This window comes from Asparagus officinalis, chromosome 4 (assembly GCF_001876935.1).
Source record: "Asparagus officinalis chromosome 4, Aspof.V1, whole genome shotgun sequence".
Classification (NCBI taxonomy): Eukaryota; Viridiplantae; Streptophyta; class Magnoliopsida; order Asparagales; family Asparagaceae; genus Asparagus; species Asparagus officinalis.
The window spans coordinates 2,173,087-2,186,719 of NC_033797.1; the positions used below are offsets into that span (position 1 = coordinate 2,173,087).

Consider the following 13,633-nt stretch of genomic DNA (forward strand, 5'->3'; position numbering starts at 1 on the left):
ATGGATAAAATTTTTAAAAATATTATAGATTAAAAATTATCGGCACTATATAAATTAAAGTAATTTCATATAATTTTAGTAATAAGTTGGGGTAGCCAAAATACATTCGTAACATTAATTGATAGATGTTTAAATCCATAGAAATGATAAAACACTATAATATTATACCTTAGCATTAATTGATTTTAATTTAGAAACTTTAATCTTTGACGTTAATAATATTTATAGGGTAAAAGAATACAAGGAATTACATATGGAGAAACTATTAGAATATTTAGAGATAACTTTAAAAGAATTGAGTTATTTCCATTGCAAATGGGAAAGTGATGGAAATAAATCTAAAATTCAGAAAACGTCAATGAATCACTTGAATTGGCATTAACATAAGACATATCTATTAATGAAGCACTGAATGAGTTACATTAAAAAATAATTTAATAACTTTATCCTAATCAAAGAAAAAATCTCCATGGAAGACATAAGAAAAATTAGTAAGTATTCATAAATTCCATACTGTGTTCTTCAAATTAAATATTAATATTATAATCTAAGAGAAATTGGTAATGAATAATGCAGGTATTTAGTTTAGATCTTTATGGAAAATGACAGGGATAGAGCAAAGGTAATATTATTGAAATAACAGAAATTCTTATTGGATGCACATCAGAAGAATTCATTTTAGAGGAAAATAAAGAGATAGCTTCTAATTTATTTAAGTAATAAATTAGGAACACAAAGAATTTTATATATATGAAATTAATATTTATTCTCATTGAAATAGAAAAAAAATCAAAGTCTATATTTTGAGCAGTTTGTGTTGAACATCATAAGTACATTTGACTTCTTTGTAAAGTTAAATGAGATGATAAAAAATTAACGAGCACAGGAAAGATAATAGCATAAAAAAATACAAAATTAGCCTGATGTCACAATTGATGTAGATGATGAAGACAATACTTTAGAATTGTCCGAGAAATGATAAATGATAAACCTGAAGAAGGATTGATCTTAACTCAATAAAAAATAAAATAGAAGAAATAAAAACAATATTTTATGAATATTTTATAGAATAGTTTAATTATTTTGAGTGAAATTAGCAATCTTTAGAAGGGAGTTTCATGAATTTTTTCAGTACTTTTATATTCTTATGTGGATGTTTTTATCATATAAAAGTATACTAGAGTTAGCATTAATCTTTAATTTATATTTTTTTATGAAGTCTATCAATGATTAGGAATAAACTTCATATTCTCTTTTGCATCGTTTTAACATACTCTAAATCAATCATTTTGCCATATTGGTTTTAAATATTCACCTTCCTTGTATAACACTATTTTAATATTTTTCACTTTGCAATGCTATACTTTCTCAAATAAAGCTTAGTTTCATATCGGTCAAAAATAATATGAAAATTCAAATTATTTTTATATTATATTTGTTTTTTGTCAATTCAAATATCAACATGAAAATTTAAATTGGGTGTATCCCATTTAAACAAACATAAAAAAATAATCGGGATGTAAGAGTTTAAAGAAAAAAGTGAGCACAAACTGTCATAAATACTTAATCATGGTATTAAATCACGTGCATTGCACGTGTGTAAAAACTAGTCAAAATAAAAGTTTAAAGGCTTCGTAGAAAAGTTGTGCAAAGTTTAGGCGCCTATTTAGACTTTGTGCTCCGCAAATGGGCAAAGGACAATTTCATCGCCTCGAAAGCGATCGCCAGCAGGATTCAAATGCCAATGCCACTGCCTGAGCGAGAGTCACCAGCGCCAGATTGCTGCTGCTACGATGGGGTCGGATTCTAAAGAGGGCAAGCGTGTAGATGTTAGCCTGTTAGGGGAGAAATTGAAATTGAAATTCGCAATTCAACCCATTTCGAATTTCGCGGGGAAACCCGCTCCCACGTGTGCAGAATTTGGGTTTGGGGAGGCGGCGGTGGAATCGGGGAGAAACCCTAAAGAGGGCAAGAGTGTAGATGGCGGGGTCTTCGCCGTTGGATGAGTTGATGATGGTGGAGGAGAAAGCGAAAGGGGTTGTGAAGCGGGTTGATCGGGAGGGGCTTGGGGCTGTGATTCCACAAATTGAAGGGGTTGTTGGAGTTTTGAATGGGGGTGCAGATTGAGAAGGGGACGGATTTATGATGGCAGGGTGTTGCAGGCTGTGGATTATGAGGATATTTGCAAGGTATTGCAGTGAGAATCGAGATTTGTTAGGTCGGTACTTGTTCTTTCTCTCATTCCTTTGTGTAAATTTTACAGATTACTTGCGACTAGTCTGCTCTATTGTTGCCTTTCTAACGTGGGAAGTTGTGGGCTCCTCAGTGAAACACTAGAGAAATTCTATGTCGTCTGTAAGCAAAGAGGTCTCAGCGTTGTATCAGACGGTGCAATGTTCAAGGATACTTGATAAAGTGAGGTCAGCAGCTTATACTTGATATGCGTGTGATTATGAGGAGACTAGAGGGATACTCAGCATTTGGAGGTCAGCGGGGACCTGCTGTCTGCTTCAATACTCAGTCGGTGGAGGGATAGAACCGTCTACTTCTCTGGTGATCCTTTCACCTTCAGCTTTGTTCTTTATTAGCTTTTTAATGATTTAAGCTTACGTACTTTATTGATATAACCAATGATTGAAACCGCAAGTGTTTTAAGATGGAAATTGTTTTTAAGTATCTTTTGCCAAATTGAATGTCCTGTGAGCTGGAGTAGTTTGGTCTACGTCTATATTTATACGCGAGAATAGATGATATTAGGAATATGGAGGAATAAACTACACAAAATTCCCCTTAATGACTGTTAATAAATTGTTTTACACTGAAGAGAAGAGAATAGGCATGTATATTTCCTGCAGCCCACATTTTGATAAGTTTTAGTTATATGAATGAACTAGAGCGGCATGAGGGTTCTAAGAACTATCCAAAAATCTGACTGCATATATCACTTAATTGATGTTACATAACCTACCGATAACAAAATGAACAAAACTTGATTGATGTTACATAATCTTTCAATAACAAACACGCAAAAAGGATTTTATAATTAAAAAAAAAATCTTGTCCTGCTGATCAATATAATTTTTGTTATCTTAACATGAAACAAACTTTTATTTCAAGGCTTAATCATTCATGATTTGAAGCTAATTTTTTTCATCTTAACATGTACACTGCCCATGAGAATCATACCTTCCAACCATCAAACTTCAAATTAGCCACTTATAGCATTATTTGAATAGATTCTGGGACTCCCAAATGATAAAAAGAATCTTATTTATAGGTACGATAGGTGAACTTAATGGTGTTAATTGCTAGAAAAATAGTTGGTGGGTGATAAATGCTATTAAAAGCATGGATGAGGGGGGTTATAGGCAATTTACCTTAATATTTATGAGAAGGTAGCAGTCCTTTTTTTCCAAAAAAATAAAAAAAATATCATTTATTATCTGCAAAATCATGAAAGCTCATTATTGGACTGAAACTGCAAATATACACTACAATCGGACTTCCTCAAAAATTTCAGAAACGTTACACTATCCAAATTGTCTTATCGGCCTTTTCAGTTAGCATCGTCCGAACTTTTTTGCTAGAGTACAAACAGAAGGTAATTAATTTAACGCCCAAACAAAACTGAGGTCCAACTTTGTGCGTCAGAGTTATAATCACCAACGCACAATAACATTGTGAAGCTCACCAACAAAAACCCTGACCGAGGAAGAAAATTCCAATTATTCTCTCTTTCATCTTACTGTTAGCCAGAATTCTGACGGAGGGCTAATGTTCTGATTCCAGCATGCAATCCAAGGTGTTGATCACAAAGCTCCATTTTTTCTTCATTTTTTGCCTATTTTTTATCTGAGTAGGGAAGTTTTACTATGTATGGTAAGATTGCCATTTATTGGTTGCCATTCTATTTGCATGGTAACATTGTATGTTTATTTTGGGTAAAATGCTTGATTTTGTTGCTATTTTTATTGATCTAGTTCTGCATGCAAATGGCTATCCAATCAACTTAATTTTGAGAGCTTTGTCGCCCTGATTCGATATTTCCAATTAATCATGCTAGGGTTTATCAGCTGCATTAGGTTGATACCTTGGTAGAAGAATTCTCGAGGGAGTATACTTAGGCAATATTGAAGCTTGCTCTTAAGGAATCCATCGCCAATCCTAAGATTCCTCTTAAAAGAAAGAATGATTTTCTGTTAAAGTAATATATAGTTTGGTAAATTTTCAGTTATTTATAATACCAATTGTGAAGTTATTCATTTCATGAGGTTCGTGCGAAGCATTCTCAATGGTATCTTCGAGATGATCGCCAAACTCCTTCTTAGCTGACTCTACCCCTGAAAATCCACTTCTTGATTGGTAATGTCTAATCAGCCTCCATTGATAACCATTGAATAGTTAACGCTGTTTCTTGTATCAGAAAATCATTACGTCCCTCTCAAACTCCAATCAAAACTTCATTCATCAAGGTAGACTTTGAAAATCTTTGTTTTTCCTTAGTTGGTCATTTCCTTCTAAATTCCTCAATGTGCAAGATTTGGTACAAGAGGGAGTAAACAGATCAATATTCTCCCATCTTGCACCTCCTCCCCATCCTTATCAGTGTATACCACAAACAACACATATGTTGTTAATGAGATCTTCAACAAGGGGACCCACTCGTATATTTTCATTTTGATGTCCAATCTTCACAACACAATGATAGGGAATTCATAAAAGTAAATTAAAAAAAGGAAATTAAAGTGAAGGATCACGTTCAATACTTGGGTGTGAATGAAACAACTCTAAGACGCATAACTTTACGTTTGAATGATCTCGATCTGCAATTCTCAGAGGATTGTATTGATGCTAAAATCGTTGAAGATGAAGAAGAATTCGGCTCTGGAATCATGGGGTCAACGGGGCCAAAAGGGGAAAAAAAAGAAGAAATCAATGGAAGAAATCTTCAGATCTATTGGTTTTCTTGAAAATTCTGCAACTCAGGTATCTCCTCAACCTATTGGTTTTCAAACTCGTCAATTAGAAAATTCCTCCATCTCTCATAATGAGGCGAGTAGTTCAAGATCTGCCTGGGCTGATGATGAAGTTGTTGAAGTTAATCTTCTTGAATCAATAAGGAAATCAAGCTCTGAATCTCTGTTTTCTGCTAAGAGAGATGAGACTAAGATAGATGCTGATAAAGTTCGAACTCAAGATAAACCAAGGGATGAGGTGGCCTTTGCTGGATTTCCCCCTATTAATGCTTTAAATGATGACATTACTTTGAATCCAGTAAATGAACCAAAAAAGAGTTGGATCAGTTTTTTTACTGATAATAGGAAATCAGGAAGTGGTATGACATTGGATTACATTCCCTCTCAATCCAAAGATTCTGTGAAATTTGAACAGGAAGAATGGATAGAAGGGGAATCCATGTGGAAATTCTCTCTCATTGGACATGTCATTGGATTAAATGCAAAATTTAAAGCTATGGAATCTTTTGTTAAGAAAATCTGGGCTCAGATAGCAAATCCTGAAATCTTCTTGTTGAAACCAGGCCTTTTTCTCTTCAAATTCAATAACATGGAAGAGTTAAATGAAATTCTTGAAAGTGGCCCTTGGTTCTTTGGTTCAAGACCTCTCCTTCTTAAACGTTGGTCTGTGAATGAAGAAATTGAGAAGTGCTCTAGTAATGTTTATCCAATGTGGATACAGTTGCCAAGTCTTAGACTCAATTTATGGAATGCAAAATGTATAAGCAAAATTGCAAGTGTTGTTGGCAAGCCAATAGCTACTGACAAACTCACAGCAACAAAACAGAGATTAGCTTATGCACGAGTCCTAGTTGAAGTTAAAATGCCATTGCAACATCCTGATCACATATCAATTCAAGGTCCAAATGGTGAAATGATAAATCAAAAGGTCTTTTATGAACATAAGCCTAAATGGTGTGAATCATGTAACTTAATTGGACATGATACATCAGTCTGCAGAAGGCAACAAAGAATTCAGAGATGGGTCCCTAAGCAGGTTTCTGTGAATAATTGCAATGTTCAAGTGAGCAAAAATTCTGGTCAGCCAAATTCAGGATTTATCAAAGAAGATCCAACCTTGAGCTCAAAATCTGAATCTGAAAAGGATTTAATTCCTGAAAATACTCTAGAAACAATGGTTGCTAAGACTATGGATGAAAAGCAAACTCAGTCTGGAAATTCTGTGCATGTTGTGCATGTTTTGCCAACAGCTCAGAATACACAATTGCAAAGCCAGTCTGGAAAAGAATCACACTCCACTTTAGCAGGAGCAAATCATGCTTTGCCAACAGTTCAGAACACTATGGAAAAGTCAGCATCATTCTTGCATTTAGGGTCTGCTGGTTCCAATCCTATGCATGTTATATCTTCAGCTTATGGTTCCAACAGACAAGGACCTGAAAATTCCTGGATGAATGTTAAAAAAGGGAAAAACAGAATGAATGCTATTAATTCTTTTTCCCCTTTGGTTGACATAGTTAATGAGATGGATCCCTCTATTTTAAATAGAGGTGAAACAAAATAATGAACTGGTCTTTTTGGAATGTTAGGGGTCTGAATAAATCCCCTAAACAACACATGGTGAAACAGCATCTATTTCAAAATCATCTCTCTTTCATTGCTCTTTTGGAAACTAAATTGAAGGACACTAAAATCCCTAGTGTGACTAAAAGAATTGCTGTAGACTGGAAATGGCATTCTAATGTGACAAACTCAGAGAAAGCCAGAATTATGATTTTATGGAACTCTGATATTCTGGATGTTCAAATCACTCATGTTTCTTCACAACAGATAACATGTCGAGTGAAATCAGTGGATGGCAGAACAGATTGTATAGTGTCAGCTATCTATGGTTCTAATCATCAGGTAATTAGAAAAGAGTTATGGGCTGAACTCTGTCAAATATTTCAAACAACTGAAAATTTACCATGGCTATTGTGTGGGGATTTCAACACAATGATTAGTAATGAAGAAAAGTTGGGAGGTTCTGTGCTCACTGATTCAGATACAAATGATTTTACCTCTTTCATAGAAAACTGTAATCTTTCTCATCTGAAAGCTTTGGGTAGCTTCTTCACCTGGAATAATAAACAGGATCATGCTACAAGGGTTTGGTGCAGGTTAGACAGAGCTCTAGTTAATGATTCATGGATCCAAATTCACAACTCAAGTCATGTGGAGTTCTTGCTACCAAATTTTTCTGATCATTCCCCTGCAGTGGTCTCAATCTATGAAGATGATCTTCAAAGGAAAAAGCCTTTTAAGTTCTTCAAAATGTGGACAAATCATATCAATTTCTTACCCACAGTTTCTGCTACATGGAATAAAAAAATTGAAGGATATAGTATGTTTTCTGTTGTCACCAAACTCAAGCTTTTGAGGGATGACCTGAAAGATTTAAACAGAAAACACTTTGGAAACATAAGTGAACAAGTCCTTAGAGCTAAAATTGCTTTGGAGGATATTCAGGGGAAGCTTCAGGAAGACCCCCTCAACCCTGTGTTGATTAGTCAGGAAAAAGAAAGCCTTTCAAAATACAATAATCTTCTAAACTGTGAATTATCTTTCCTCCAACTGAAAGCTAGAACTCAATGGAGCATTAAAGGAGATAGATGCACAAACTATTTTCACTCTATTCTCAAAGCCAAAAGACATCAGAATAGGATTTTGGTCCTATACAACAGCTCAGGTATCAGACTCACAGAGGGAGATGACATTATTAATGAGCTAATCTCTTTTGGTCCTATACAACAGCTCAGGTATCAGACTCACAGAGGGAGATGACATTATTAATGAGCTAATCTCTTTTTATAAAAACCTGATGGGAAAAGCTAGTACTCACAGAGGGAGATGACATTATTAATGAGCTAATCTCTTTTTATAAAAACCTGATGGGAAAAGCTAGTACTGTATCCCCTCCTGACATCAAGATTATTCAAAATGGCCCCTGTCTGAATGAAGATTAGGCTAGGATTTTATCCTCACCTATATCCAGAGAAGAAATCAAGAATGCAATATTCTCCATGTCAGATAACAAGTCCCCAGGACCTGATGGCTATGGAGCATCTTTCTTTAAATCTGCATGGCCAGTGATTGAAGAAGAGATTACACTTGCAATTGAAGACTTCTTTAAAAATGGCAAATTACTGGGAGCAATAAATTCAACCTCCATCACACTCATACCTAAGGTACAATGCCCAAGCTCCCCATCTGACTTTAGGCCAATTTCCTGTTGTAATTGTCTATACAAAATTATTTCAAAAATCCTAGCTAACAGAATACAATCTGTTATGAGGGTGCTAATAAATGACTCTCAATGTGCTTTTGTAAAAGGGAGGCATATAGTAAATAACATTTTGTTAGCCCATGAGTTAGTAAAGAACTATGGCAGGAAAAGCATTTCACCAAGAGCTATGATTAACATTGATATCAAAAAGGCTTTTGACACCGTAAATTGGAAATTCATAGAGAATATGCTGGATGGTCTGGGTTTTCCAAAAGTGCTGACTAGCAGGGTTATGACTTGTATCAGTACTCCAAAATATTCTATCTCATTAAATGGATCTTTACATGGATACTTCAAAGGAGAAAGGGGGCTGAGACAAGGAGATCCTCTCTCCCCTTACCTGTTTATCTTAGCCATGGAATACCTCTCAAGAAGCTTAGACCTGTTGAAGCTAGACAGGGACTTCAAATACCATCGAAAATGTGGGAGGCTCAAAATATCACACCTAATCTTTGCTGATGACCATTTATTATTTAGCAAAGGTGATTTGATTTCAATACAGAAGCTATATCAGTGTGTCACAAAGTTCAGTGAAGTATCTGGCTTAGAAGCAAATCCTAGCAAATGTGCTATATTTTATGGGGCTGTTGATGATGAAGCCAAGGAATCTATTCAATCCTATCTGGGGTTCACTGAAGGGAAAATGCCTATCAAATATCTAGGGGTTCCCCTAGTGTGCAAGAGATTGACATTTCTGGACTGCTCCTCTCTATTCTCAAAAATTTCCAACCAGTTTCAGAATTATTTGAAGCACAAAAACTTGTCTTATGCAGGCAGGTTACAGATCATTAAAAGTGTCATTCTTGGCATACAAATATATTGGACTTCCAGTTATGTTCTTCCAATCAAGGTGCTCCAAAAGGTGGATTATATATGTAGGAATTTTCTTTGGGGGAAAAATCCTTTGGTATCTTGGGAAAGAACCTGCACAGATAAAAAGTATAGTGGACTGGGGATTTTTTCCTCAATCATATGGAACAAGGCTGCAACTTTAAAGACTCTATGGGACATACACACTAACAAAGAGCTTCTATGGGTTAAATGGGTCCATGGTACATATCTCAGGAACATGAATGTATGGCAAGTGGAAATCAAAAACAATGATTCCTGGTTATGGAAGCAGCTGCTGAAAATCAGAAACCAAGCTCTGGATTATTGTGGAGGAGTGGATAACCTAATTAGCCTAATTAATTCCTGTCGCAAGAGCTCAAAAACCATCCTGTCAGATTTATACCATGCTCTTATTCCTATTTCAAACAGAGTGCCAGTACCATGGAGTATCACAATTTGGGGAAAGCTAAACTACCCTAAGCACTATTTTATTTCTTGGTTAGCAGTTCAAGATAGATTACTAACTCAGGATAAGCTGCTGAAAAGAGGGATCATTCAAATCAACAAGATTACTAACTCAGGATAAGCTGCTGAAAAGAGGGATCATTCAAATCAACAAGTGTGTGCTATGCGCAGGGTCAGGATCTGAAACTCGTAATCACATAAAGAGGGATCATTCAAATCAACAAGTGTGTGCTATGCGCAGGGTCAGGATCTGAAACTCGTAATCACATGTTCTTTGAATGCAAATTTTCGACAGATATATGGAATGCAATTATGAGCTGGTTGCAATTCCATTGGAAAAGCTGTAACTAGAACCTTTTGATAGGATGGTATGAAGCTAACCAAAGGAGGAAAGAATTCAAGATCAATGTCAAAAGAATGGCTCTCACCTCCTCAATTTACAACATATGGCTGGAACGTAATGGAAGGATTTTTAAGCAGTCTTACAGGAGTGTGGAGCAAATTATCAAATGCATCAAAATGGACTTAATGACAGTTATCCTTAACAGTGAGATGCCACGGAATTACAAAAATTGGTTGATCTCTTTATAAGCATAGCAATACACAATCTGATGTCGGATGGTGCACTGACTGGTAGTGTCAGTTGTTCTAAAACAGCAGCAAGAAGCTCAGGAGATGCATAAACCTGTTGATGTGATTTTTGAGCATATCTGGTGTATAAAATCTCTTCTTTTTGAACTCTAGATACAAATCATTGTCATCTCACAAAATGTGATGAGATTCTTGATGTATATATTCTTTCATATTGGTTGATGAATAAAATTTTTCATTTACCAAAAAAAAAAAAGCTTTACGTTGAAGTTTTAAGCAGTCCTCGTTTAATTGGTCTTATCAACAAGAAATTGTGATTGAGTGGATAATCATCATTGTTCTTGCTAAAAGGCTCATCTCCTCATTAGCAGTCTACTTCATGTCTTTCTACCATCTTTCTTGGTCTTTATTTCATTATATCATAAAATCTGTCAGAATTTTTTTTGGGTTCATGAAGGAAATAACAAAATTCACTTTGGACTTTGTATTCTGAAGGACTGAGGAGGATTAGTGAGGTTAATCTCTGGCATCTCAGGATATCTTTGCTAGCCTCAATTTACTTTGGATTATTTTCTAATTCACAACTACTAGAAAATATCTTATATTCATGCCTTCCCAACAATGTTCATTTGTTCTTCTTCTTTGTGTGTGCTCGTGCTTATGGATACATTTCCCTTTAGGCATAACACAACAAAAACAGCTCTGACTTTCTTCAACATCATTAGATTCATGATAGGAGTTTGTGTTTAGCTCATATATTAATGTTTGTCGAAAGTGATTCCATTGTTTCACACTTTAACCTTCACTTTCAGTTGCCAGATGCCTCCTGTCATTGCAATGATATTTCTAAGGGGTGGCTTTGCAACTTTAGTTCTAAAACATGGCTGATCATGTTCTACATATTTTGGAACAAATATACGAAGAAAATACATGTGACAACTAATATCTGGATATCTGGAAGTTTTGGACTGGTTGAGAACCTACTGATAAATAATTTCAGCTTTTGTTTCTCATTTTATTTTAATCATCCATCAATTGTTTTGCATGGAAACTTTTTGGGAATTTTAGCATTTCCTATTATTATATCAGATATGAGAATCCCCATTACGTTAAGAGCTCTGCCACTTTAGCTTAGCTTAGATGTCCTTCTTATGTGCGTTTATTTATTTTTGCCTTTATAACTAGGCATTAATTTTTTTTCTCATTGCATTAAATTGTTCACTTATCATTTTATTCTATTTCTTGATGCTACAGTTTCAGATCAACTTAAAAATTGAAAAAAATTGTGACGATGGAGGTAAACATGTCAGACACAATTCAAGCCATCAAAACCAAGGTTTATGCAAGAGAGGGAATGCCCGCGAACAATCAAGAGCTATTTTTTGAAGGCAATCACCTAAGTGACGCATCGAAGACACTAGCTGACTACAACATCTCCCAAAATTCCATGATCAACCTTTTGTTTGGAGGCACTATGCAAATATTTGTAAAGATCCTTACAACTGGGAAAACTTTGAAGCTCGTAGTGAAGGACAAAGATACCATCCAAAATGTGAAGGCTAGGATTGAAGCTATGGAGGGAATTTCTCAGAATCGTCAAGGGCTCGTCTAACATGGGAAAATCTCTTGAAGATAACCATTCATTACTTGCTTGCAATATACAAAATGGTTCAACCCTTCAGATGATTCTATGTCCAGTGGATAAGTTTGATATCTTGATCTGCACAATGAATGGGTATCTTATAAAACTTGAAGCAAGATCTTGGTATACTATCCGAGATATCAAGCTGATAGTTGAGGGTATGAAGGATATTGATGCAACCAAACAAAGGCTTTTTTGTGATGTCACAGAGCTGGAGGACAGCCTCACGCTTTCCGAATGCAGAATATTCGATCGGACAATTCTTCACTTGCATGTTGAGATTTAGATGTTCATAGATATTTCGAACTGGAAGATTATCACACTAACGATTGATAATTATGATTTCATTGATCCGGACATTTTGTCTGGTCTTTAGTAGGTATTATCATATTTGGGAGTTTAAAGTTGTTAAAACATTGGACTTTTGTCTTTCTTTTTATGTGGTAAAAACTTTTGAGCATGAGGGAGTTTATGGAATCAACGCTAATGGTTTTGTGGGGTCTTTCGCTGATTTCAGTGGTTTATCTATGAAATTTTGATTGGGAATGTCGTCTTGCTTATGTTCACTGTGTTGAATTGTGTGTCTGTATCTGATGCCTTTCTCTGCCAAGTTTGCCCATGAAATACGAAGGATTGTATCTCGAGTTTTTTCTAGCTCAAAAGATTGCTTTCTGTTTCATGTTATGTTTTAAGCAGAGATGGATTGTCATTTCGCAACTGGTTTTACATTGAAGGTGGTATTTTGATTTCCAAAGAACTCTTCTCTTTTGTTCGTTTTCTTTTCGCTAATAACCTTTGGATCGTTTATTTACCGTGTTTCTATGCCCGGATTCGCGCAATGAAATACGAAGTAGTTTATTAACTATGTTAGATGGATAGTAAGTTTGTAACTGCTTTACATTAATGGTGGTATTTTTGATTGCACATATAGGATTGTTCTCAAGAATGATCTAGCGGAGCTCATAAAGTCTTTTCTTCTCTGTTTTTTCTCCTTGTTTGTTTATTTCGATATGCATTGTATTCATGCTCGTCAATATTTTCCGTGAAGGATGCTAATGAGAACCGTGAAACTAATGCTGTGAGACTTCAACATTTATACTAAAAGTATGCCTAGTTTTGACTTGTTGCACGATAATCTAAAAAAGCATAGTTCACTTTCCAATTCAATTATTTATCAATGCTCTATCAACTACTGCATTCGCGCTAGAGAAACAAGAAGGATGATCAGTCTTTTTGATATGTTACAGTGGCTCAAGTTACAAGGAATGTAAAGATCATTGTAGATTAAGATTCTGTGGTAGTATTACATAAAACCATTCACTCTATTGAATACAAGAACGAAGAAAATCTAAAGATTTAATTCAATGACTACCCTTTTAGGAGTACAGTTAGGTGGTAGTTCCTCGTGTTGAATCAAATGATTTTGATTAGCAAATACCTTCTTGCTTTCACAGCCTATTCGTTTCAGAGGCACAAGGCTCGGCATGTAACTTGTGTGAAGACGCCAGGTACTTGAAACTGCAGGTTCCTCGTACATCTTGCACCCTTCTTCAGAATTCTTTGCTTCATCGTACAGGATCATCACATCGTGTAACCAAACCTGCAAAGCATCGTCGCGTTGCCACAGGCCAACGAGTCTCGGAAACCTGGAAGGTGTCCCTGCCGGTGCGCGGGGGAGCTCAATGATATGCGTTCTTTCCCAGGAAACTATGTTGTGGTATTCCTTGAGAGTCCATATCTTGATGTCCGACTCTGAAGTAATGATGACAGAGATGCCCTCTTTGAGCTGTGTGAGCTGCAACT

At 35.6% G+C, this 13,633-nt stretch overlaps 1 protein-coding gene and 1 pseudogene across 1 annotated transcript; both read left to right on the forward strand.

Moving 5' to 3' along the window:
• LOC109836338 lies at positions 1,676 to 12,323 on the forward strand (annotated as a pseudogene).
• LOC109836222 lies at positions 6,594 to 7,799 on the forward strand. Its single transcript, XM_020404090.1, has one exon. It carries the CDS (start codon positions 6,594 to 6,596, stop codon positions 7,797 to 7,799), a length of 1,206 nt encoding a protein of 401 aa, XP_020259679.1.